The sequence below is a fragment of the Haemaphysalis longicornis genome, unplaced genomic scaffold (assembly GCF_048455015.1).
Source record: "Haemaphysalis longicornis isolate Haplotype H1 unplaced genomic scaffold, Haemaphysalis longicornis Haplotype H1 scaffold_9, whole genome shotgun sequence".
Lineage (NCBI taxonomy): Eukaryota > Metazoa > Arthropoda > Arachnida > Ixodida > Ixodidae > Haemaphysalis > Haemaphysalis longicornis.
Window position 1 is genome coordinate 82,748,806 of NW_027526460.1, and position 26,764 is coordinate 82,775,569.

Consider the following 26,764-nt stretch of genomic DNA (forward strand, 5'->3'; position numbering starts at 1 on the left):
TGCCCATTTGGCCCTGAAACCACAGCGGCTATTTGATGTTTTCTGCAAAGTTGACTTTATACAGTCGCAGGAACTGAAAAGAAAAGAAAAATGGTTAGATGTGGAAGTTGTCTTAAATGTGCTTTTTTTCTCCTTACTTCTTTCTGCACAGATTTGTGATATTTGGATGAGCAAGCTCAAACAAGACAGTGGGGATGATCTGGTGATCACCAAGGTAAGGCACCATCTCTCTCTCTCTCTCTCTCTCTCTCTCTCTCTCTCTCTCTCTCTCTCTCTCTCTCTCTCTCTCTCTCTCTCTCTCTCTCTCTCTCTCTCTCCCATCTCCCTCCCTCCCTTCCCGGTAATCATATCACAGTAACGGAGGAACAGCTTGACACTCCTGGGACGTGCAGCGTAGACTTATTTACATTGGAGCTATAACGCCCCCGCATTTGGTATTTGGAATGTACTGTTACAAATGGAAATAGCTTGGGTGGACGTCGCTGTCCGAATTGCAGAGCAACTTTGTATGCGTTTTCTTTTTTTCTTTTTTTTGCACTTCTATGGTTACTGGAGGTTTTGTTTGACGGTATTTTCGCCACGTGTTCCGTCGCCTTTATTAACAAGAACATTCATTCATGAGAGAGCACTCATCCCTTCTCCTCACTGTTACCTGTGAGGCCATTCAATGTTTGTGTCAGTATATAGGCAAGGCCTGCCTTGGCGTCGCAAGTCCACCCTGGTTGCACCTGATTTTGATGGGGTGCTCTTCTTTCACTTGAACCTAACAGGAGCAGCTCCAAGCACTGATCAATGGCTTCAAAAACTACATCCCCGAACAAAACAAGACAGGCCTGCAGCACACCATAGGTGAGCGAGCGTAATTTCTTGGTTGATGCATTACCTGTGAAACAAGAAAAAGGTGTGAGTTGCAAAAGTACTTGAATTCCTAAGCAGGCACTTTTTCTGTCACTTACCGTATTTACACGATTGTAGGTCGACCCTTTTTTTCAAATTTGATAATCCAATGTTGGGGGGTCGACTTAGAATCGAAATCAATCGTCTACCGCTAGTCACGGCAAGAGAAACGAGAACTCAGGGCTGCTGCGAGGTGGGGACACCTTTGCACCCTCGTTCCCATGGTTATGGTCGTAAGTGTGAACCGCATGGGGCGTTTCTGCTCGCGAAAATGCGCCGCTGACAGTGCAGCTAATGCCACCCGCGTGCGCTACGCGATCGGCGGCGGCAACATGGCGGCGTCACCAGCCGCCGAAGAGGTCCGCGTAGCTCCAGCGACCGCTCCTAACCGCTCTTTAAGATATCACTGAAGGCACAAACGAAGGCGTTTGTGCAGGATAGGAGCTGATAATATGGTCGAAAACGACACTATAAAGCATCATCCGCGCCGCTAGGGAAAGCGCCAATCAAATATCCGCCACCGTGGTAAGCCTAAACGTCTCCGGCGGCGCCAGCCGGCTGTCCCAAGCGCTTTCAAACTGCCGGCTTGAAGAGCGCGCCTCCCCATTGGGGCAAGTCGTCAGGCTTCTCCCACTGCCGCTCCCGACACGCGCGAATCGCGTGAAAAAACACTCTATGAGGTTCGGCCTTACAAGCAGTAGAAGCTGCCGCGCGCACGGAGTCGTTGATGGGGGCATCAAAAAGTCACCCGCGCACGAATCGCGTGCAAAAACGCGTCAAGAAGCGTTTTATTCGTATAAAAAAAATAATAATAATCATTAGCGAATCCCTTGATTCAATGCACGGCGCTAACGTAGCCGCCATGTTTGTTTTGGTATCGCGCCGCAGTGGCCGCTGCCGGTTGCTTCGATGGTTGTCATCTCGCAGCGAATGTATTTTTCCCGCTCAACCTACAGCGCATTGTTATTCCGGGTGCTTATACAAAAGCTTTTCTTTTTTAACATCTACCGCGCTTACCACGAGCGCACGGCTCTTGTGGAGAGCCGCCGTGTGGGTTACGGAAGAGCTTTTCTTTGTGATACGATTTTCTACGCGGCGCTCGCATTTTTTTTTTTTTTTTAGAGATGCAATTTTTGGGGGTCGACCTACATTCGAGTCGACTTACAATCGTGTAAATACGGTAGTATTTTTGAGAAGCAGTGGTGCTAGGCCTGGAATGCTTCCTCCTCTTAATTAAGTACTTTCATACTTAGGCACCCTGTAGTCGTGTACAGGTGCCGTCAAAAGTAATTAAAACACGGTCTCGTCAATTTAAAGAAATTTCTTTTGTCAGAAACTGCCTGGCTGCATGCATTGGTGCACGTTTAATACAGTCCTCCCTAATAGAAAAATCTTATTGTATACTGGTAAGGGCTGTCATAAAGCCAGTAAGACGAATATGTTGTGGTGTTCACAAATCCTTGTTCCAATTACTTATGACGGCACCTGTTAGTGACAACTGTTTTTGTTTCATGAAGAGATGAAACCACGAGTGTGAAAATATCACCTCTTGCTACGTACGTATTGGTGACTCTGTTTGATGCTGAGTTTTCGTAACACCATAATGGTGCGCCGTATAAAAGCAATACCATGATAGCATGAGCTAGGTCGTACGATGCCATGTCCTTTGTACATTGTTTTGTTTGTGAACCTGCGTATAAAGGCTTTCTTCAGCTCTTAACTAAGTGTTAAGAAATGTAAGTTTGAGACTCTCTGTTTAGCTTTAAAGTTATCACTGCACCTTCTTTATGGGTTCCACTTTGGTTCAATTCTGAACACCCAAAGTCTTCACTGCTTTCATAAGCTGCCTTATGTGTGCAGGGAAACTGAAGCAAGAAGTCAGCAATGACCACAAGGGCCTCAATCAGCTCGCAGTTGCCTTGTACCTGTTTCAGAGTGCCGTGAGTATGCAGGCAGTTTATATTCGTTACTTTTTTAATTCCAACCAGTAAGCGTACTGTACTGTTTTTTTTTTTTTTCTTGTACAATCCGTGATGTTATGTACGGACACTCTTATTGTGGCCTCGAATTTGGCTGGCTGCATTGTGCAGGTAGATTTAGTTTATTAGTTTTTTATTATTACTGCATTGATTATCATAATTATTTAATAAGTTTACTGGTATTAATATGTTACTTTTGTTATTACAGCTTAGTATTATTTGTTATTTATTTAATAGGCAATAAATATGAACTGCAGTATTATTATTATTCATGCATACTTGCCATATATATTAGTTCTTTATGGAACCAAAAAGCATTTGGGAAGTCTGAAAAACTGCAAGTTGCAGTGCTCCTTCTACTTGGGAGAGATGTCCCCTATTCAAAACAGCACTTGAATAACAGATTTGTTTGCTTTTGTGGTTAGCTTGAGGTTAATTATTGAAATTGATGCTAGTTAGTGTAGTTAAAGAGTGCCAAAGCACAGGAGAGTTTTTGTGCCAAGATAACAATGTGTTCTCGGGTGGCGTACTCCATTTGCACTTTGACTTATTTATTTTTATCTATAAATACGGCAGCCCAGATTAAAGTTGTAGAAGGAGTGGGTACGAAGGAAGGTGTACAGTGCAGGTATAGAGACAGACACAATCAATATTATGTATCTTGACTGGTTAGAAACAAAACTGGAAATGGCAAATAAATACAATTACAAATCAGTCAGACTGAAGCACAAGTGTAAAAGTGTATATGACCCTTATCAGGGAAGCAGTTGTATGGAGAGCAGTCCCACAGGGTGGGAAACAAGCCCCGTAAATCGGTGTACACCCGCAGTATAAAAGTGTAACCCAGTGGAGCTCAGTGCATCAAAGTGTAGGACGCGAGGGTAGCCCAGTGCAGGCGAGCGAGGGAATGTGTTGCTACTGCTTTAAGCAAAGATGAAATCATACAGGCGTGTGCTCGGCTGAGAGCAGCTAGTACTAGCATTTTGAAGCCAAGGTATGGCAAGTGAAGAGAGCGAAAGAGCTGTCAATATGTTGTCTGCTACAGAAAAGCGACACCATACACTTCTGCATAGCATTTTAAGTGCAGAGCACTTTAGGGGCTCGCCTTGTCGTCGTAGCTCACTCACTGGATCCAAGTGGAGCCACACGGCGTTCTGTCGTAGAGGCTGTCGTCACGGCTTAACCCAGAGGCTTCAAAAGCCAAGAGTTTTATATATTCATAAGCATTTGAAACTCGTGAACTGCGGGCACTTGTCATACATCTTCCCATTGTTTAGCGCAAAAAAAACTGCAGGTACATTTGAGGCAGAATATACGTAATTAGCCGGCAGCACCCGTGTTCATTTAGTTAGGAATGCCCGTTGGGTTGGTTTTTACGAATATAAGCGACAAAAAGTGGCAGTGCAACGCCAGCACGTGCGGGAGGAAAAGCAAGTACCAAAAGAACCGCTGGCACAGTTTCAGGCAGGGGGCACGTGAAGACTGTGAAGGCGGGAAATTTGAAATGCGTTGGAAAAACCTCCGTTGGATTCATCAGGCGAGGAATGAGACAGGGTGGCGAAGAGTGGGATGGGTGGTAAGAGTGAGCGGATAACGGCGCCACAGCCCATTTTGGCGAATCACTGCTCTGCACTTCCGACAGCTCTCACATTGAGCGGAACAGCTTTAATTTTTTCTCAGCACCAATCTTAGCTGTTCTTGTTTGTCTTGCTCCTTGCCACGAGTGCTTTGTGATGGTCCCACCCCCTCCACGTTTATGCACAGGTAAACGAGGTGTTGCGCAACCAGAGCATCAAGCCTCACTGGATGTTTGCCCTAGACGCCCTGGTCATGAACGCTGCCCAGGTGGCCAGCGAGATCCTCTCCTACGGTGGGTGACAAGGGGCTATGGTCACTGAACTTGGCGACTTTGATTCGCGTACTTGCCCACATGCAATTCTGTTTGGCCAATATGCAGTGGAGTGGTGGTTTTGTTCTCCGTCTTTTGGAGACCCTTTCTTTTTGTTTTGTTTCAATAATTGTCTCGGGGCTTTTATACATTGGAGAAAACAACATAAATCAGCAACTGACGAAAACGCAAAACGTCCAAAGCTTGCCTTTTCTGACCTTCACAATTTCTGATCAACGTGATTTCGATGTTTCTTCGTGTGAAGCTGTCGCGAAAGAAGTTAATAATTGCACCGTCTTGGACAAAAATGGTTAGTAGATAAATTAGGGTGTCCTCCGCTTCACCTCTTCGACATTATCGTTTACAAAGCCAAGGATACCATTCCCGTGCTTACTAGCATATATGGCCTTGTCTGTTTTTGCTGGTGATGCCATCTCAGCTGTGTTAACGCATGGCTTGGCTATTTAATGGCTGTTGTGTTATGTGTCGATTATTTTAATGGTGAACTTGTTGAAAGCGCTTGCCCATCTTTTTCATCCTATAGGTATAAAAGTCTGCTGTCTTCTTCTGGGCTTTCTCATTGCGTTTTACCATGACGAGCGGGGTTTGGTCTTTACTATGTCATTTGAATGCCAATGTTTTCATGTTCATTTTAACATGTACACACGCTGTTTCATGGGGCTTGACACCAGAAGATGTATTCTTCGCAAGTTTGTAGAGTGTATGACATTTAAAGAGTAGTCATTACAATACCGTACAATTACGATTACGGACAAAAGATACAATATAGATAAACAATATGAAACGATGCGATACAGACAAACAATGCGGATACGACTACGAACAAGCTTGATGCAGTCTGTGTGCTTTCTGTCTGGTGCAATATAGATAAACGATATGAAGCGATGCAATACGGACAAACGATGCAGATACGATTATGGACAAGCTTGATGGAGTTTGTGTGCTCTCTCTCCGGTGCTGTGTCCGCGTGCCCTCATCCGTCCTGTGTCTCGCACTGTTGCATACTCAGACCGGCACGAATATTCATTTCAAGGCCTCTTCAGCATTTTGTTGAGTGTTAGTCTGCAAAAAATGGGGGGGCTCGTGCAACGCCCTTGCCCGTGTAATCTAAAACTCAACGCATTGCAGTCTGATCGACAGCGTTCTCTGTCCCCTTGTCCCGTCTCTTGTTCAGGCCAGGAGGACCAGGAGGAGAATGAGCTGGAGGACGCCGAGTCCACCTCGGGCGTGTCCACCATCAACTCGAGCAAGTCTCGGAGCGCGGCAGCACAGAAGCAGCTGGCCCTGGGGATCCCCTCAGACGAGACGCAGAGGTGGGCCCCCTTCATTGTCCCAGCCTCACCTCTCTTTCCACCCTAGCAGCAGTGCGGGCATGAGTTCTTGAATATACAACACTTGGGAAACTCCTCTCTGCGGCGTCCGAGCTAGCCCGCCAGCCCCGCGCCTCGCGCACGCGAGGTAAGGTCGACGGAGTCAAGCAAATTGAGCAGGGAAAAGGCGAGTCTGAAACTGCCAAGGTGAAGGAAGCGAAACGAATGATAGCACGAGACGGCGATGGAAAAAAGGCGAAAAAGAAAGTGGGGGGAGCGACAGAAGGTATTGAGTGACAGTGCCACTTTGAAAGACACTAAACAGGGAGCAGAGAGAAGGGGGGAGAGATGGCGTCGCGAGAGAAAAAAAACTTGGATCGAGTGTGCAAGCAAAGCAGGTGTTTGGGCATCGCCGTGGGGTTGCGAATTGTATCGTGTTTTCGCGTTCGTTGGTGGCGGCTCGATGGGAGCTTCAAATTCATGGTCTGCCAGCCACCTGAACTTTGACTTCTTGCTGCTGGCATGTTGGTGTACTGCTGCTGCGTGAGGCTGTCGAAAATTTAACTCCCTCTTGTGAGTACCAACCTGCTTGCTTGCATCTGTTCAGCAACTGGTCTGGCCCACCTGCGAGCCTTTGCACATCAAGTAGTGTCAAACGGGGGTTAAGAATAAAGAAAGGTTGAGACGAGGCGGGGAAGCACTGTAAAAGATGGGGAAAATGCCGGCTTATCCGTGCCAGCGTCCATCGTATGAAGTGGACTGCGTTCATCCGAGCGTCATATCATCGGTGTTTTTAATGCATTGTTTCTATGGGGAGTTTGCCAGGAACGCGGTGATCCATCATAAGAAGCAGGTCATCGTAAGTCCGCGAGACATATCACCGGGTCCCATTGTACCGAGATATTGAAGGGAACGTACAAAACAGTGGCGACTCCCCAGCCACTTTCGGGCGATTTCTGTACAGCATCGTGCAAACTTGTTTGTGCAATTGGCAACCGCCAACCCAAACCACTGCCAAGAAACATGACTGGGCGATTGTAGTAGGTCATCTAGTCCTGTTTGGTCGTATCACTTTAGGATACGACACTTTGAAAAGTACGACCTTAGTGCCAGCCTGTATTACATCGCACCTGCCCATGACTACGTCACTGTGGTGCAGAAGTTAAAAGTTCTTAACATTTCTTCGTTTTTTTTTTGTTGTTGTTGTTGTTTTCGGGTAAAAAAACGTTTTTTACGGGCTGGAGCTGAGTGAGTTAGCTTTCAAAATAAATGTTGTTTTTTGTCTTCATGGCCGTGTGAGCACCCCTGTTTTGTTGAAGATGAGGGGCAAGTGGGCTGGCAAAAACCGGGCCTTGTTAAACGCTTACTTGGTCACACAACTTTATAAGGTAAAGCTTGCTTTTCAAATTAGCAAACATTAAATTAGGTACTGTTCACTTATGTTTCCACAGTTTTTCTTTTGTGACTTATAGCAGCAGCCCCAGGCGCTTGGGTAGTAGTTCAGCTTTCTGTCAACAGATGGCGAAGTAGTCAGTCAGTTTGGCCCGAGTGTTCCCCTGTTTGGGGAGCACACGAGGGGCTAACTGCAGACTGCTTGTTGGTAGGCAGTGCCTACAGGGAGTTTTGCAGCTTCTTCCTCTGTTGGATGACTGTGGTGTGGGCGAGAATGCGGGCTTACGTGTGTGGTCATTGTCCTCCCTCTCCCTCTTCCCCTCCTAGGGTGATGGACGCCATCCAGGTGAGCGAACAGCTGTACCAAGACCTTCTCCGGAGGCTGCTAGACAGCCGTGCGCAGCAGAGGCATTTCGTCGAGGGCTGGTGGGTTCTCTTTCATTGGTGCTGCGTACCGTTTGATCCTTCACCATGTTGGTTGTCTTGCGTCAAAACTATCCATGCCAAGGATGTTTAAAGCAGTTGTGAAGACAAAATACAAGTTGGTTCATTAGAAAGGCTGCTTTGTCCTGATACAAATGATACCGATTTCAACGCAAACTTCAAAAAAATAACGGAGATATTAAAGAAAACGTGTAGAGCTGTGGCGTCACAGAATCTTGTTTTGGGTGATTGACGGCGGTCGAACTAATCAATCGCCAGGGCACATGACTGGACGATTGTAGTGGGGCCGCTAGTTCCGTTTGATCGAATCACTCGAATGCTAACGTGCACCTAACCCACTGAAAATTATGCGTTTAGTGCTGGCTCATATGACATCATGCTCGCCAATAACACGTCACTGTGGTGCGAAATTTGAAAGTCCTCAAGTATCTCTTGCGTTTTCATCGGTTAAAAAACGTCTTTCGTGGACGCAATGAAGCTGAGTGAGGTACTAAAGTCTAACTCGTTAAAGTTAAACAAAGTTGTATTTTCTCTTCATGGACCCTTTAAGGGGCACACTGGTCCTAAACAAAAGAAGTCTTATTTTTACAGTTATGATGATGAAAATTGGGGGACATATGTAGTTTTTCGTTGTGATTGTATATATAAAATTTGTTTTTGAGGGAAAGACTACAGTGAAAACCTCGTTACAAGAGACACTCAAGGGACCCAAGTAACATTTCTTTTGTAACCAAGGTCTCTTGTATGCAATGTTGCTAGCATGGTGAACATAGGAAAACCAACCAAACCATTTCCATTGAAATGTCTCTTATAACCTAGTGTCTGTTGTAACAGTCTCTCTTGTAACAGAAGGGAATCCCGTCTACTCCTCGTCCCGTGTTTTTGTTTAGCGCTTGTTTTCCGTGTGTCTCTTGTAACAAGGTTTTACTGTAAATTAAATCTATTTGGGTTTTTACATTTGATTTTTTGGCAGCATTTCTAAAAAAACTGCTGGAGGGATGCAGCTGAATTGTGTACAGATCAAGGAGTGCAATAAGACTAACAGTATCATTCTATCTGGTCTGTAGCAGAAGTTACAGCCGTTCGAAGTTTGGGCATGGAAGGCAAAACCGGTTTTTCTGGTTCCAACATTTCAGGCCCAAACTTCGAACGGCTGTAACTTCTGCTACAGACCGGGCAGAATGATACTGTTAGTCTTAGAGAGAGAGAGAGAAAGACTTTATTTATGGCCAGCAGGGAGTGGGAGGTCGGGATGCGCAGAGCCTCCACATCCCACCTACGTTCACGACGTCTTCGGGACTAGGCCCCGCCGGCGTCGGCGTGAGCGGTGCGCGAATTGCACTCCTTGATCTGTACACAATTCACTGGTACTTTGTTCAGCTGCATTCCTCCAGCAGCTTTTTTAGAAATGCTGCCAAAAAATCAAATGTAAACATCCAAATATATTTGGATACAGTTTTTTTTACACAAAAACAAATTTTTTACCTACAACCGGAAGGAAAAGCTACGCATTTCCCCCAATTTTTACCATCATAACTGCAAAAAGGCAGTTTTTGATCAACGACCCATGTTCACCCTTTAACAAAGTGCAAGGCAATCCAGGGCTTGGTGTTGTACAACATTAGAGACCGAATTGGGATTGCATGTAATTAGAGCCGTGAAGAAGCTTAGTGAGCCGCAATCAAATGATGAGTCTGAGTAAAACGGGGCATGTTTGAAGTGGGATGTGGGGCTGTCCAGGGCTAGGTGAGGTGACATTTGGGACTGATGGGTGCGTAATTAGAACCTTGAAGGAGCTTAGTTGTTCAAATGGGGTGCAAGGCAATCCAGGGCTGGGTGTAGAATGTCGGGAACTAATTCGGGTCGGTCTGTAATTTGAACGTTGAAGACTGATTAGTTTGAAAAAAGCAATGAGTCTCGTAAAACTGAGTCTCATGAACTGTTTCTCTTGCTCCAAAGTGTGATCACCCGTTAGTGTGCTCCCAAAAGATGAGACATCTTGGTTTTGTAATTTCTGAGAAGACTGCGGAGAGGATTTAATGCCTCAAGGAGTTTCCCTTTACATGAGGCCAGTTAGCACGCACACACTTAATGTGCCCATAGCATGCAGTGGTCGTAGCTTATCGGGTTTAGCATAGATGGAATTGATGGTGCCGTTGTGGCATCTTTGGAATTGTCACTTTGCTAACGGAACAGACCAAAAGGGCAACATCACTTTCTGATCACTGCAGTAATCGTTTCTTGCTTGAATCGCCGTCTTCATCTGCAAATACTTTTTATACTTTTTCTCACCCAGCATTAGCCAGAACCGGTTTGTCCACCCAGGCAGCAGGGAATCCAGTGTGACCATATCGGGCCCGTCGTCGTCTGTTCCTTCCGGTGAGTGGATGGGCTCATGTCCAGCAAACGTTCTAGTAAGACACAAAAACCAGCGCGAGAAAAGGCAAGGACAGGGACAAGATGGCGAGGACTGCGCTGAACGTCCAACTGATTTTATTGTGAATGAAGCCCAACATATAAAATAAGCCATCCAACCGGAGGCTGTCATCTTTGCATGCGTAGAAGTGTCAATTCTTTTTGTGAGAGTGGGCAAGAACCCGTGCTGACTCGCGTCCCCAAGGATTAAAATTCGTTCTGATTCTATGATTTCATGCATCTGGTTGGACGGCTTATGTATATATTGTGTTTCATATATTGTGTATTCTGTATATTGTGTATATATTGTGTGTATATTGTGTTCACAATAAAAATCAGTTGGAAGTTCAGCATAGTCTTTGTCTTCTCGTATCTGTCCGTGTCTTTGTTTTGCACTGCTTTTTAGATTACGTATCAACACACCCAGTTTTCCACATTAATTAAATTCTTCTACTATGACACATTTTTAGCAAAGGTAATTCGTGTATTTACCTATTACTGTGGCCAGATTTAAGAACTCCCCAGGTTCCGAGTTCAATTTTTCTGTACGTAAACTAGTAAGACCGCCACTTCTAGATACCTGCATGCACGTAGGTAGTTTGAATATGCTGAAAAGATTGTTGCTGTTGCTGCCAGTTTTCTGATGGAGGCGAAAAGCAAAAACGCCCGTGTGTACGAGATTTCGGCGCGCGTTAAAGATCCCCAGGTGATCAAAATTAATCCGGAGTCCTCCACTACGGTGTGCCTCATCGCCTGCAATGTATCGGCGCATTAAGGGGGGACGCGGCTTTCAACTTCGGAAAAATGACCAAAACATCGTTTTTTTGAAACCCACATATTCGGCTTCTATGTTTCCTATTCTGTGCGTCTGCAAAGTTTTTACGCTGAAAAGCGTCGCAAAGTGGCATAAAAAAATACTTTTGTCAGGCGCGGTGACAAACTATCAGCGCAAAAGGGCGAAAAAACGGCAATTTTCGGAGCGCTCTATCTCCGCAACGGTGCCACCGGGCGCGGCCATTTTGATATGGTTAGATCGGCCGAGCGATCGTCTTTCCGGTTCCGCTCGTCTCTTTTATCTTCGTTCATTCACAAACGCACAAACGGCAGAAAAGAAACGACGCACAAACGAAGCTAGAAATAGATGCTGAAGCGCTATTGGTCCCCGGTCGGGGCGCAGACCGTCGACCCTCCTGATTGGATGTTGCGGGCGCAACGCAAAATGGCGGCCGCCTGAGCTGCGTAGCGAGTGGATTGAGTTCATTTTCGCCGCTGCGCTCGGACGAGTTTCTGTTCAATCTGTGGTGTTCAACACGGACGTTATCGCGATGGGAATGCCAGAGATAACGAGGCGGATTACGGGAAGTTGTGTAGCTCGAAAGGCGGAGGTCATCGAACGCTTCGTGGGGCGCGTGACTCTACCGTCGCCAGACCCCGGAGGGTGACGCGGTGTGCGCGCTTGCGATAGCGGTTCGTGAAGTGAACTTTTAGTTGGATTTGCGATGTTTACACGCTTAGTTATTGCTGTGATTTGATTGTGGGCTCGCTAGCCTTGGGAAAGAAACAGTCGACGCGTCAAACGCTGCGGCGCGCACGGCATAGCCGACGCGCATTGGAGCATCACATGACTGGGCAACCGGTTACGATTGAACGCCAGTAGTTGTAATTAATGCCTGCGACGTTAGATTTAATCTTAAAAGCGACCTGACCAGCCATATCCGGTATAATCAAAGTTCGATATGTCGCGGTAAGCGTGCGCTGCGATGCGCGCGAGCCATATCGCCTTTCTTGCGCAACGTTTCCCGTGCACTTGTAATTTTCATGCAAACTGGTTTCAGTTAGTAATATAGGAATAAAAATATGCTCTCTGCGTTAAAAATGTACGTTACTGTGGCAGCATTTAACAGTGATTTTTTTTAGGGAAATTATTGATACCATTGCTCAGGGCATACTGGCTAGCTGTGCTGCGAGAAATATTGGATGCCTTGAATGTCAAAAGTAGTAAAAAAAATATGCTCTTGCATTGAAGTTGGGAGTTATGCAGAATACTCTACCAAGCTTCAAAGTAGCTCATTTTCATCCTTGTGGTATGCAAACTTTTGGCAATGAACACCTGCACATTAGTACTAAGTTGCTGTGCCAGGCAAGATAAAACATAAAAAAAGCCAAAAATGGTCAAATTTAAGTAAAAAAAATGCTTAACTTGTTGCCATGGTGACAACACTGCAAAAGGAGGTTGTCCAGTGCGATACAGCCAACCAACTAACCATACTTTGCATTGAAAGCCCATTGAAACCCATCTCCCCTCCGTTTGGTTTGCAAAGGGGGTATGTACTCTTCACGGAGGAGCTGAAAATGATGTTTTCTGGAAAGAGAAAGGCTGTAAAAGGCACTCCAATTTCAAGGCAAGGCCTTCCAGAAGCCCCATGTTCAAAAGGACATGAAAGGCTACAACCGTGACGACTTCTGATATGTGAAACCTATGTTGCAACTTCGGAAGCCGTTTTCTCAAAACGTTTTTTTTGGCCACCTGTTTCGCTTGTACCAGGGATTTCTTCATGACCGCTGGGTCTATTTTGATTCCGTTTCTTGCATTACATTCCTTGATGAACTGTTCAGGTCGTGACACTTTTGGTTTTCCAGATTTGTTTTTTGTGATTTTTTTATTCAAATAATCGTTCACAGTTGACATGCCTGTTGCACAATAACCTCTAAAAAAATGAAAACTAAAAAACATTGTGTTGTAAAAAAAAAATTCTAAAACTGTCACGACCTCGTCCATTCATTTGGGAATGCAAAGCACTTCGAACAAGTTTTCTATCGTGTTTTATAAGCCGCTCAAGCTCGGTACAAGCGGAACAGAAAGAATATTTCATACATAAAAAAGTTTTCAAAATATTACTTTGAAATTTTTATAGTGTTATCACAGAAGCATTTCCAGTTGCTGTGCCAATTTTCATCAAAATCCACAAAGAAATAAAAAAGTTGATTTTGAAAGCCACGTCCCCCCTTAAACCCTACAATAATTGAATTGTTGCTGTTGTTGAAGTCCTGTTTGAAGGTGAAGCTAGGGCTCTGGGATGCATCCTTTGCGGTTGATTGGTTGAGCCTTGCTTTCAGTTTGGCTGTCACTTTCCCCTTGACTATAAATTCAATTTTTATTTATTTTTGTTTCCTAAATTTTTTTGTGGCTGGCATGTCGGCAAATGTATTAGCTTGTTTTGTCCTTTTTTTTTTTTTTTTTTTTTGTTGTTGTTGGCGCTATCCCTTTACAGCAGTTTCAGGTCAGTGTTTGGTGTTTTGTACCCGTAATACATATCCAAGGAAGTTGCGTGAAACATATTTGGATTAAGTGTGTGCTAGGATTGTGGTCCACCATTATTACACCTTCGCATTGCAATAGTTCTAATCGTGACCACATTGTTGCAGCCTCGGCAGGCGTCCACAGGCCTGAGACACACCGGGACGAAGATCTGATGCGCTGGCTTCACGACCTTGGCATGGACACTGAGTGCATGGAGAGGGTGAGGCAGTCCCAGCATCTTGATTGGGCCAGTCCCAAAACAGTGATTATGCATCAGGCTTCTTGGGCTGCAGTTGTGAACATTATGCTCCAGCCAATAATGTTTCTGTGGGGTCACTGTAATGACCTTAGTTTTTCAAGGTTTTTCCGCTCCGCGGGCATTGGGAGTTGCTGGAAGTATTGAATGCTGTTGTGAATTTGCACGTTTGACAAGCTTCAGATTATGCTTTGAACTACCTACTTTAAGTTAAACCAGTAGATTATGCTTAAAAGACATCCTTAATGGTAGTTGGAATCCTGCTTTGGCCTCCTTTGTTTTTCTTCATCTATACTTCCATTGTAATTTTCATTGCTTAGGTTAATTTTGCATGCTTAAAATGATTGCTTTCTGTTTGTTAGATTATGTTAGGCTACGTCAGCCTAGGTTTCATTTGGGTTCGGTTATGTTAAGGATAGCAAAGCAATGCCAGATCGCTGGGGCTTTTTTTTCACAAAAACTCAGTGGACATTGCTTTAGTGGAGTGCTTTTAGTGCCATCAGGCTCTGCTCTAGACAAAGCCCATTTAATCATGTTTACAACACCTGGAAAGCAATATACTGTGGGCTCTTCTGGGCTTGGGACACTTATTTTTTTAGCTGGGCTGCTTAAAGCTGTGAAATTTCTGGAACAAGAGAACTACGTAACACAAATATGCTTTCTTGTTCTCTTTATCTGCAGTTGTGCACGAGACTTTTACCCTCCCTTGTTTTAGTGTAATCTCATTGGCTTGTAGCACTGGTGGGTGGGAATACCGTATTTATTCGAATACAAGGCGGGTTTTTTTTTTCCAGAGTCCATAGTCTCAAAGTCATACCTTGCCATATATTTGAAGCTCAGTAGATATGGCGATTTCCTCTTTTTTCTTTTTTTTTTTTTTCCCCTAAAAACTGCACTCGCCTTTTAATCTGACCACCTTATCATCGACTAAAACCGGTATTTTCCTCCGCTGGTCTCAATGCGTATTCTTGTGTCCTAGGAGGAATAATCAAGTGCATAGCAAGTACTTCACAGTGTGTACAGCAGGTGCGTTGTGCCGAAAAATGAATATTATAAGAAACTGAACCCCAGTGTATTTTACTGAACTGACAAAAGGAAGAATGACTTGGGCAGGATGTGCATTCAGATGTCACTTGGAGCAAAAACCAAAGCCAGAAAAGATTTTTTGTCTTTCCCGTTTGCTCTAGTTTGCAAGAGAGCAGTTCACGAAGGAAGATGTCCTGCACCTCATGACAAGAGATGATCTCCGAAGGCTCGGGCTTAGGTATGTGCATGCCCTAGAGTTTTTATTTTTTTTGTTCTTCCTTTCCACAATGCTGTCATAAGTTCTTCACTTCCACAATGCTGTCATAATTTCTACAATGGTGTCATAAGTTCTTCATTTCCTCAATGCCATCGTAATTTCATCATTTTTTATAAGTTCTTTATTTCCACAATGCCGCCATTTCTTCATAAGTTCTTCATTTCCACAATGGTGTCGTAATTTCTTCATTTCTTCACAAGTTCTTCATTTCCACAATGCTGTCATAATTTCTTCATTTCTTCAAAGTTCTTCGTTTCCACAATGCCGCCATTTCTTCATAAGTTCTTCATTTCCACAATGCCACCATAATTTCTTCATAAGTTCTTCATTTCTTCATTTCATCATATGCTCATTTTCACAATGTTGTCATAATTTCTTCATTTCTTCATAAGTACTTTATTTCCACAATGCCGCCATTTCTTCATAAGTTCTTCATTTCCACAATGTTGTCATAATTTCTTCATTTCATCATATGCTCTTCATTTCCACAATGCTGTCATAATTTCTTCATAAGTTCTTCATTTCCACAATGCTGCCATTTCTGTATAAGTTCCTCTTTTCCACAATGGTGTTGTAATTTCTTAATTTCTTCATAAGTTCTTAATTTCCACAACGATCTCATAATGCTGTCATCTTGCGTGCAAGCTACATTTGCTGTTTGCCATTAAATGTAATGTTGTCATTAAAATGTAAAAAATATTGTTTCACTGTCTGATCTTGCTTTTCTGATATAGAGGCGAAAAGTGAAAACGCTTGTTTGTCGAGATTTTGGTGCACGTTTAACATCCACAGGGAGTCAAAAATAGTAAACTGTCACCGTCTAATCACATTTAATCGTTTTCCGAATTTTCGAGCGAAAGCTTTCTTAGTCGGACCGAAGGCGTCCTGTCAGAAAACTAATGCATTTCCCCACAGATCGGTTGGTTGGTCAAACGAAAAGCTCTGATAAGACCTCTGGACACATGGCACATTTGTGAAACCGGGCTTCCATTGTGTCAAAATTACTTGAAAATTGTGAAAAAGGAACGGTTTTAGATAAGACAATACACATATCAGTCATGAAGAAGGAGTACAATAATGTACGTTTATCTCAAACCACGTATTGGTATGCATTGAGATCGCTCGTGGATGCCTTTACGTAGTGCGCGAGAAATCGTTGCATGGGTTCATTCTTCGCTTGCAATTTGGGTCTTGAAAATTTGACGGTCAGTTGGACGCAATTTCAGCAAAGCTTGGACGCACTTTTAGCTTTTGCACATCTTTCAACTTTCTTTAAGAAGTGATGGTGAGTTTTTTTTTTTTTTTTTTTTTCTTTTCAGATACATTTTGTACTGCATATACACAAGCCAAATTGCACGGGTTGGCTTAAAGTCTTCTTCATCCCAAGCTTCTTCCCCCTTTTCAGGTTAGGACCCGAGCTGCGAATCTGGAAGGCAATACAACACCATCGCGAGGGATTGTCCTGAGGCACGGGGAGCGATAGCAGTGTTCTCCACTGTGGCTGCAGCGTCCGGCACCGGTCACGCGCCAGCGTCCGGCCGACCACGAACCAGCGTGTTCGGCCGAGGAGGCAGATCCGGCCGATGCGAGTGATCCGCGAGGAGGAGGTTTGCCTTGAGTGATTAAGCCAGCCCGCACGGGGCAACTGCCTTTCCAACAAGCGAGGAAAGCGTTCACGTTAATGTTGGCAGGGAGTTTTGCTACTAGTGACTAGTTAGGAGAGACCTAGACAAGAACAGATCACGGCTGGAACTTTTGAAGTGTAAAAACGCAGCTTGAAAGAGAGAGGGAGAGTTGAGCAGCCTTCTCTCGGCGGTGTTTTTTGCAAATCTTCCTTCTTTGTATGCCATTTTGTATGGTCTCATAAGTGACTCAGTCCTCTCTTTTTCTGCTTTGTATCATTTTAGATCGAGTGCTCGTAACGCTAGCACAGAATCGTACTACTGGTGGCTAGTTGGGAGGCGTGAGATGAAAACGCATCACGGCTGAAACGTTTGGACGGTGAAAAGCGAGCTTGAGAGAGATGATAGAGTGCCTTTTCCTTGCAAGTGTTCCACAAATCCTCCTTTTGTGTTCCATTGTCATGGTCTCGTAAGTTACTTTCTGTGTCCTTTTCCCCCTTTGTATCATTCTCTGTCCTTTTTCTTTGTTGTTCTGTATCGTTCGAGATCTATCCGATTCTTTCGTTTTGTGCTGGTCTGATCAACTCCAGATCCAGATGTGTTTCGTCTTCTCTTTAGCTGTGTCTTTGTCTTAATGTTCGCTAGTACGATGGATTCCTTAGTACCAAGTTAATAAGTTTCTGTGGTAGATTGCTGATGGTCATAACATTCTGTTGCTTTCGCATTCTACCGTGAAGCCTTGTTCTTACAAATACTTCTTTAACAAAGCTTTTGGATTAATGAACTTTTCCAAAACTCTGCGCTGCTGACCTATGGTCATAATGCAAAAATATTCCAGTACTTAAAATTTCAGTGGTATACTATTCAGAGTAGCGAGCATCATTCACTTGTTTCTTGCTGTATTAACAATTACTTCCATACTACGAATTCGTATTTCAGGACGTAGCCGTTTGAAAGTTTTGCCTGCATCATCGACAACGAACTGAGCGGGGGCCGCGCAGATACTGTATGCATCAATCAATCAGGCACGTTTGACTTTTTTCTAGTAAATAGGGGCCGAGGAGATTTTGCTAGCGTTTCATCTATGCACTTCACAGATCACAGATGCAGCCGCGAAGTCAAAGCGAAGCCAAGCCAAGCCGCTAAACAGTTGGCCGGTAGCCTCAGGGCGTTTCCTGAACGGTGCAAAAGCAGCACTTACCACAAAGTGCATGACGTAATTCAACGTCGCGAATGACTGCATTTTAAGCCTAAGAGCGGCTTAAAACAATACCGAACAAACACTTTAATGAAAAGAAAAGGATGCGTACAACTCGTCTAGGAATACGGTTATTACGTAAAAATAGAAGTAGCAAGAATGAAGACCAATTTTACATGGAAAAGGAAGCAGGCGAGTGCACACGGCACAAGGTATCAGCATCATTAATTGCTGTTTCAGAGATAATAAAAAAGCACGGTTGCACTGTCTAGGGTTGTCGGTCCTTGACTCGCAGTAGTTGTCATGACATCTTTGGTGTACAAAATCTGTTCATTGGATTTAGGAAAACATTTTTTACGTAAAAATAGAAGTTACGAGAACAGAGGCAAATTTTTGTGCATTTGTGCGCTTGAACCCAGTCCGTGCGTTTCGTGTTGTGGGGGATCGAACATTGAGCACTTTCTAGCAGTTTCTTGAGAAAGCACCAGTATTGTTGAGTGCGAATCACCAGCTGTATAGTTGGATCTGCACATGAAGTGCCAGTTCTTTCCTGTTCAGGAATTCGAATATTGCATTGCCTGCGCCTTCAGCGATAGCTGGGAGCAAGGGGTGGTGTTGAAACAAAGAGTTTTTCGCCCTAGGTTTGGCGGACTTGTGGTTACAGGGAACGAAACTATTTCTGGGCACAAAACAGGCTCACGCACATCAGCAAGATAAACTGACCGACCCCGACTGCACTGAAATTTCTGCAATATGAAGAGTCCTGGTGCTAGGCACGAAATGAGACAATACCAAAATCTTTCATAAGTGCAGAAAAAGGGATTGGAAAGCCTGCGACACTACAAAAAAAATCAAGGAGGCAAAAATTGGTGGCTCAACCTGTTGTGATATCTATTTTTCATAGTAACGATTCAAAATGATGGAATTCTTTGGTGGTCCCTTGCAATTCGTTGTGACGAGATTGTACTGCGTCAGTCACATGGCATGGGCAGGGCTGCGTTGGTATGTACAGCCATGCTAGAGCATTTCATTGTCGAGGAAAATAGAAAAGCACCGGGCATCATGCTGTTCATTAGTGTGCAACAGTGGTGGTCAATAGTAACAGCACCTAAAATTAAAAAACAAGTGATATCTGTAGGGCTGATAATGGTGCCAAATATATAAAGTGCTGTACACATGGGGATGATAGCTGACTTTCTACAACCCTTGTGGGGTGTTGTTCCTCCCATCATCCTTGTGCATACTGTGCTGTTAGTATTTGATGTGAACTACCAGCAAGCCAAACAGATTCGTAGTAATAATGGAGCTTATGTTTAAAAAGGGGCCGCAATCGGTTAGGCAGTTGTGTTGTGTACGTGAAACGTTCTTTCTTAGCCAACTGGTCCGATCGAGTGGGCTTTTCTTTTATTCTTTGTGCGCCTTTTTTCTTTCTTCTTTTCCTTTACCCTGCAGCTGTCATCTTCGGGATTTCTTTGTGTTAACCTCCTTTCTGCTCGCCTGTCAACCAATCAGTGGCGAGTCTTTTCCTCCCCTGGCTTTACCCTTTCAGTGATTCAGATTTCGGTGCCACAAAATTTCAGACAGCTATCCTAACGACCCCTCGCGCTTGAAAATGCAGTGCAGGTTGTTAATTTAAATCTCATCAGTTCAAAATTTTGGGTAATTGCAACCCGATCACACCTTTACCGAATCGTGAAAAAATTCTTCCTTCACCAGTTACATAATTGCACTGCCCATTTTGTTCATGGGTGTTGTACAGTAACACCAGTCTATTCTTGCATGATTAACACAACCTGGCGCAACATCTCGTGCTCAGAGGAATAACTTCGCACAAAGGGAACTAAAGGTACAAAACTGAAACAACGAAACGGCAACTGACAGGCACTTTGCGTAGTAATTGGGCTTGAAAAAGTAAGAGAACGAGAACAAAATGAATGCCCTCTGTACCACTGAAGTGTATACCTATGGGGGCACATTTATGTCCTCGTTTTTGCTTGCCCAATACCGAGATGAACTAGACAGATACTAAAAGTGTCTGTCGGCCACTGTTTCACTGTTTCAGCTTAGGCTGTCCATGACTGTACAGTGTCTTGCTCCTCACCGACGCAGTTGTGAGTACGCGCCTTGAATGCAACAAAAAGTGCAGTAAAAGCAGCACTTCTTACTGCTCGTTCAATGAGTCATGGGAGGTAAATGATTTCACTTTCAAGATCTCTCTTCGGGTTTCCAGAAATCCTAAGCGCAATGAAGGAGTGAGGTGAACATGTGAAAGCACTAACCCATGGTATTTGTATGCTACGGATCATCTGAGCAGTGGTTCTAGCAGCTCAACTGGTGTTCATGCAATCACTCCAGCTAGCCTTACACTCCATCACCACACGAGTTTTCACGTTCAAGGTGTAAATGAGACGACAGAAAAGGAAAGTGCGGTTGCCACGGTGAAATTACCGTGATTACTAGCATTTTGCAATAAACTGGTTGTCATTCCACTTGGGGTTTTGTTGTGACACTTGTGTGTCACTCGTGTAGATCTGACACTGAGGCTTCATTTTGCTTTTCTTTTTGTTCCTGCCGTGCTTGGCAATCTGAGAGGCTCGCTTCCATTCAGACTTCACCTTTTCACCTGCACAGAAGCTGTCCTATCCATGCCCCAAAAAGATGTATTGTTGACTCGAATACTTAATGTAAGGTCATCACTCATTTTGCAAACAGGTTGTTTTTCGAAGCGGTCGGTCATCATGATGTGTTCAAACGTATGAAAAATTTAGGTGTATTTTTTATCATGCTTCAACAGTAATTGGTACGTGTTCTGCTCGGTTCTGAATGCACACGGTGCGGGCGTTTGCGCCTTCAGTTAAATTAGTTTTTCTCGCTTGTTGGTAAGAGCAGTTGCTGCCGCACATTGTTATGGCTGCGGCTGGATTTTTGTTTAGTGTTGCGGATCGCAGTCGTAGAAAACAGGGTCTTGTCACGTGACGAGGTTGCAACTGCAAGCAGCCTTGCAATCAGTCATATAGGAGCTGCCGGCGTTCCCAAAATACAATGCAACGATGGGTTGATGCCTATCGGCACTTTACGGGCAAACCATGCAAGGTGTAACATGGGCTGAAAGGCAGACATCGATGGATTTAGGGCAGGGTTGCAGCTGAAAAAGCCTAAGAGCGTGTAATGGTAACGGCAGTGCAATGCCTTAATTGTTGGCGCTTTTGAGCGTCCAAATGTCTGTGGCGTGAATGCTGTAATAATGAAATCTGCTGGCCATATATGCACGCTGCTAGCGATGTGGTCGCATGTGTTATAGATAGGTGGGGTTGTTTTCTTTATGATTGTGCTGTTAGTTGCATACACGGATTGAATTGAATTTTGCTGTGCTTTTGCGGGGTTCATTTTTGTACGTGTGTAAATTTCAATGTGAAGCCTTTGACATCAAGCCAAGCATTTACAAAGTCAAGCCGAAATTTTAAAGTCAGGCCAAGCCTTTATTTTTGTAAAGCTTTTGCAAAGAGAAGATTATGTGTACAACTTGATTACACACTAATCTAGCAGGGTTTTTTTTTTTTTTTTCCGCATAACCAACAAACTTTAGAAACTTGCTAATTGAAATACCTCGATGCTTAGCAGGTAGAGATTGGGGTGAGGGAAATGCTTTTAAAGTGGTGTGCCTACTACCTACTACTATGGAGTACCAACTAGCTCGAACCCTCACGTTGTTAAGTTATACTACCTACTGTACATCGTTTTTTGGTGGTGCTCTGATAGACTGGGCTGAATGGGAAACGGCCGTGCATTGTTTTGTATTGTGGTCTCTTCAGCGTAGGGAACAGTTTTAAGTAGCGACGTGTGAATATTTGATTTCGAAGTTTGAATTGCATTCGAGGCATTTTCTTTAACGCTTGTTCCGTCTCTTCACTTGAGGTGTGCTGCGAATCGCTGAAAGTGGCCACAAAAACCAACACGGGCGTGAGGATAAGTGGATGTGATTGTGATATAGCGCATACAGCCACAAGATTTGTGAAAATATGCATACCAGAGTGCCTCTTATCATAACCTGTCTTACATTCATCCTTATTTTTAGTTGCAGTTCGTGTGAACCTATCCAAACTTCTTAGAAGCAAACAAGAAAACAGCTGAGGTTGTGGCGGTTACACATGCGTATAGAGTAAGCCCTTGTTACAGTGACAACCTGAAGATAACAAACTGGATTCGTTATAAATGATACTTGCCCAAAAGCGGGTCTGATGTGTAGTGGGTACCATTGAAACAATCAAATAAAGCAATATTTGGTATAAAGCAATTTTGTTATAATGAGGGTTTGCTGCATATGTAGTATGCATTCTTAAATTCTAAATGTGTAAAAAACGCTACTCGTTTGGTGACCTCGAGGTGGAAAGTACAAATGCGGAGTGAAAAATTGAAGTCTGGCATAAAATTGCCTTGAATTTGGAATGAAAATTCCTCTGTGTTTAAGTTTTTCGCTACTGTTGAGAACTGTCCCAGGGAATTTGATTCGAGCTGAGATTTTGATATCTATGCACGTCTGCTTTAGTTCAGTCAAAAATACCTGAAAGATTTTCTGCTTGACGCAAAAAGTGAAAATGAAGCTTTGGGAAGAGCTAGTTGGTTGTGGTGAGGGCTCTGCTGCCTGCATATTGCAAAGAAATGCACCATCCTTAAAAAAAAAAAAAAAAAAAGATTTTTTTTTTTCTTGAAGTCTAGTTGGGGATAATAATAGTGATCTTTAGTATTTTCTCAAGGCACTGGATATATGTGCGGGCCAGCCCAAGCCAAAAAAGGCTTGTGGGGTCGTGCCTGGCAGTTGCAAATACAGGAGTTTGCTTTGAATACCTGTGTTTATTTGTCTCTTTCTAGACCTAAGGATCACTAGAATTTTCACTGAAGTTCTGGTTGCTTATCTGCAGTTGCAGTGAGTGATGATTAGAAAGGAAGAAGGTTTGTGAAAGAAAGTCACTGTTCTGATACAAGGTCGTTCTTGTTAATCTGTTGCAAAGGAGATTTTCGTAGATCCGTGGGTGCTTGGATTTCATTGTGTGCCATGTTTCTGTGCCCGCATTATGCTACAAGGCCAAACTTTAGTTCCTGCATTTACTTGTTTATGGTTAACTAAAATTAAAATGGGCGTTATTTCTTTGAAGCCCTTAAAAAGTTGTTGGAGGCAAGGACGCGTCGATTGCAAGCGAGAGGTAGTAGTTGTAGGCACGTAATACATAGCGTTTAGCGGGGTTTATAGTTTACTGCTCAACGACTAATATTTCTGTATGGTGCTTTCTTATTAAAACAAACAAAGCCAAGCCAAAGCATAATGTGAACATAATCTTCTGCAGTCAGATGGAGATTGGGGCATTCGACGTATATTTCCCAGCTTCTCTTTCAGTGCCCTACAAGTGAAGTACAAAAAAAAAAGGAATACTGAGAGAGAGAAAGAAATCTTAGAACTATTCATTCATTTTCAACATCTTGCGACTTCTGCATCGAGTTCTTGTTTGTGTTCCTGCTGGTGCCCCTCATTAGCTTACGTGACTATGCATGAGGGTGTGTTTGTGTGCATGTACATTGGACATGTGTGTGCATGTGAATTCTTCAATCACCTACGAAAATCTGTACATAGAAGAAAAGAAAAAAAAGCGTAGAATCATTTTTTGTGTCATTTTTGTAACGTGCTTTGTCGTGGACAGTAGGCTGCTACAAACTTTTGTCCGAGCAGCAAAGTATTTTTTTGGACTAGTTGCGTTGCCAGTTGTTTTTTTTTCTGTGTTGAGGTTTCCTTTTTCATGCATCGTTGTATGTGTACTGTACATATTTTTGCCTCGTGTTGTTTGTTTTTCTTTTTAGACGTAGGTAGGTTCTTTGAGCTTTTTGTGTGGAACTTAGTGACCGTAAAGTTTGCCAGTGTAGTGTGGTGAAATTGAGCATTGATTTTTTAACGTTGACTGTCAAGAACTTGCTGTAGTATGAAATTTGGCAAGTACAGCGGTCAAGCTGAAGACGACGTAAACATTGGGGGCAATGGCCGACAGGTGGATGCAGCTGCCTCCAGCAGGTTGTTGAGGCGAAATGTTCATGAAGTGTGGTTACCACATGGGACAGCGAAGCGAGTGAACGTGCATCCTTTTAACATTCATCCCCTCCTACATTTTGTGCACTGCCTTGTTGTGCCTGTCTGGCACCAAGTTGTACTTTCCCTTTTCCTCAAATAATTTTGCCGACCCCGACAGCGGTGCAATGTTCTCAAATTTTATTTGTGCCAGTAATCTTTGAGTGCTACAATATACATCGCTGTTCATGTTTCACTCGTCGCTTGTGGCCGTAAGGCGAAATTTTGGGAAGTGCCTCGAGGAAGTGACAGGCCCTAATGTTCTCAAATGCAGGTTCTGCACGTCTCAGCTCGATGATTTAGGAGGGTTGTTTGTTGACCAAGTTTGTGAGCGTGTTATTGACAAAGGCAGAAAAGTGACAGACTACAAGTGAAAGTTGGAAGTCTATTTTATTTTCTCCTTTTGTGAGTGTGATGCCTTTTTTGGGGCTGTGTCCATACAGCAGTGTCGTAGTGTGCTGGGACCTTGGTGGTTGTGTCGGAGGGGGTTAGTCGAGCCCTGAAACGGCAATGTAAACCAGAGAGATTCTTTATGGACTGTAAGTAACTATGGCATTGTGTTACTCTGAAACAGGAAATACGTTACCGGCTTTTCCTTTTTTTCTTTTTTCATAAATAGTGCGTGAGGCAACTTAAACTCGCCACGCCATTGGCATTACAAGCATGAGGGCACTAACTGTAGCAGGTTTCTTTTTTCTTCTTCTGTTAATGCGCAGTTCAGTTTAAACTTTGGGTAACAAAAGGCACTTTGGTTCTTGACCAAAAATTGTAACACTTGGGCCATTATGAAAATTTTTAGAGATGCACTGCAGCGTAATGATTTCAAGTGTGAAATTAGTTCGTACATCTTACGGCAATCGTCCTCACCAGCCTCGGGACGTCCACTGCAGGGCAACGCCATCTCCACACCTTTCCAACAACGTCGGCCCTGCGTCTTTCAAATTCATTCTTTACCCACAAATGCTCTTATTTTGTCTTTGTTTTCCGTCTTTTCATAGTGCTAATCCCACATCGCTGTATCTGTCAAGCCATGGACGTGGCAAATTTTTGAAAACAAGCTGGAGGCTTTAGTGACCCTAATTGCATGTATAATTAAATCTAATTCCTACATGTACAAACTGAATTCATATTTGAGGTCAGTGTATAAAACACATTGTTCTAAGATACTTACCTCTCCTGGTCGGAGATCAGTGCCCTCTTTGTAAAGAGTCGGTTCCTTGTTTTAGAAATGCACTAGAGCTACTGGTCTTACTAATGCTTCGACATGCACACTAGCTTGAGTTAGTGTGGTGCATTGCAGCCCTTGCCTAAGTTCATGACATTGGCTGAATATTGAAGCTGATTATATATATATATATATATATATATATATATATATATATATATATATATATATATATATATCGTTACTTTGCTAAAAACCTGAAACCAGTGTACTAATGTGCACATGTGCTGTACATTTTCAAATTTTGTTATATTGCAGGTTAAATTGCAGTTTTTAGCAGAGTAACGATATATATAAACTTTTTTCCCTTTGCTAAAAAACCAGCCAGTGTACTAATGTGTGCGCAGGTTCAGTACATTTTCAAATTCTGTTATATTGCAGGTGGTTGTTAATGTTGTAACACTGCAAACAGAAAACCTTCGAGTTGCCTTGTTTCTGCGGCATAATACAGGGGCATTTGTTCAGGATGCATATGTTTTTAAACCTCTGTGCAATACACTACTTGTTGACTAATGTTAGTGTTGGGTACGTTTCTTGTTATGCCAAGTTGTTGCCACGCACATCGTCGTTGATGCATTCTAGGTTAGCAGCTCAAGTTTTTGCCACTGTTAAATATGGTGTTAGATACAAAATCTTCACTGACATTTGCTGTGGAAGTTGTATTAAACACAGGACTGTTCTGAGGAAATGTGAACAATTTAATTATGTTACTAGCATTCTTCCTGCAACTGCCATCTGGTTTCGGCGTTTCACTACCTATGTATGTATAGTCAAGAAGGGACAGGCACATTAGCGTTTGCGACGTATGCCAGAAAAACTGCATGGAACGTGTAGAGGCTGTACTACTTTTTATTGCAATGTCCTGTCTCTCTCCATTGGTGAGATGCAAATGCAAGGGTGAAGCACTTGGAATGCTTCAGCCATTCAATCTGTTTTGAAAATTATGGTGTGCTTTTGAAAATGGGAAATAAAGCTTTTCTGTTGTAAATTTCCGTGATGTGCTGCGTATTATTTTTTTCTCGTTAGTTCTGGTGGTGAATTCACAAACGTTGTGGCTTAGACAGAATGAGGATCAAAAGATTTAACTTTTGCTTCAAGGTGAACATTGAAGGCACAGCAGCAGAATACTTGTCATACCCCAAGAAAGCACTCTTGAAACTCATTGACAATGCTTTTGTTCACGCCAGGCCGTAAACTGGATGCTACGTTATAGGTGCCTGGTGACCACAACTGCAAGCCGTTATTTTTTTCTAGCCCTTTCAGCCCTGGTGTCATTAACAACACTACAGAAAAATGCGCTCGCACCTCAAAAACAAAACGTAAACTGCTAGTTTTGTGGGGAAGAGTCCTTGTAATGGGCATCATCATTCTTGTGGTTTTGTGGAGTGGGACATTATAAAA

At 43.4% G+C, this 26,764-nt stretch overlaps 1 protein-coding gene across 11 annotated transcripts in view; it reads left to right on the forward strand.

Moving 5' to 3' along the window:
- Positions 1-26,355, forward strand: part of LOC144152314 (mitogen-activated protein kinase kinase kinase 15-like) — a 79,910-nt gene extending 53,555 nt beyond the window's left edge. For all 11 annotated transcript variants that reach the window (XM_077683558.1, XM_077683563.1, XM_077683562.1 and 8 more), the window contains 10 exons: positions 152-214; positions 771-849; positions 2,758-2,837; positions 4,641-4,746; positions 5,960-6,098; positions 7,815-7,913; positions 10,228-10,310; positions 13,773-13,867; positions 15,091-15,167; positions 16,612-26,355. In XM_077683558.1, the coding sequence (XP_077539684.1) occupies positions 152-214; positions 771-849; positions 2,758-2,837; positions 4,641-4,746; positions 5,960-6,098; positions 7,815-7,913; positions 10,228-10,310; positions 13,773-13,867; positions 15,091-15,167; positions 16,612-16,672 (882 nt within the window). In that variant the 3' untranslated portion in view covers positions 16,673-26,355. The remainder of the gene's footprint in view (positions 1-151; positions 215-770; positions 850-2,757; positions 2,838-4,640; positions 4,747-5,959; positions 6,099-7,814; positions 7,914-10,227; positions 10,311-13,772; positions 13,868-15,090; positions 15,168-16,611) is intronic.
- Positions 26,356-26,764: the final 409 nt, after the last annotated feature.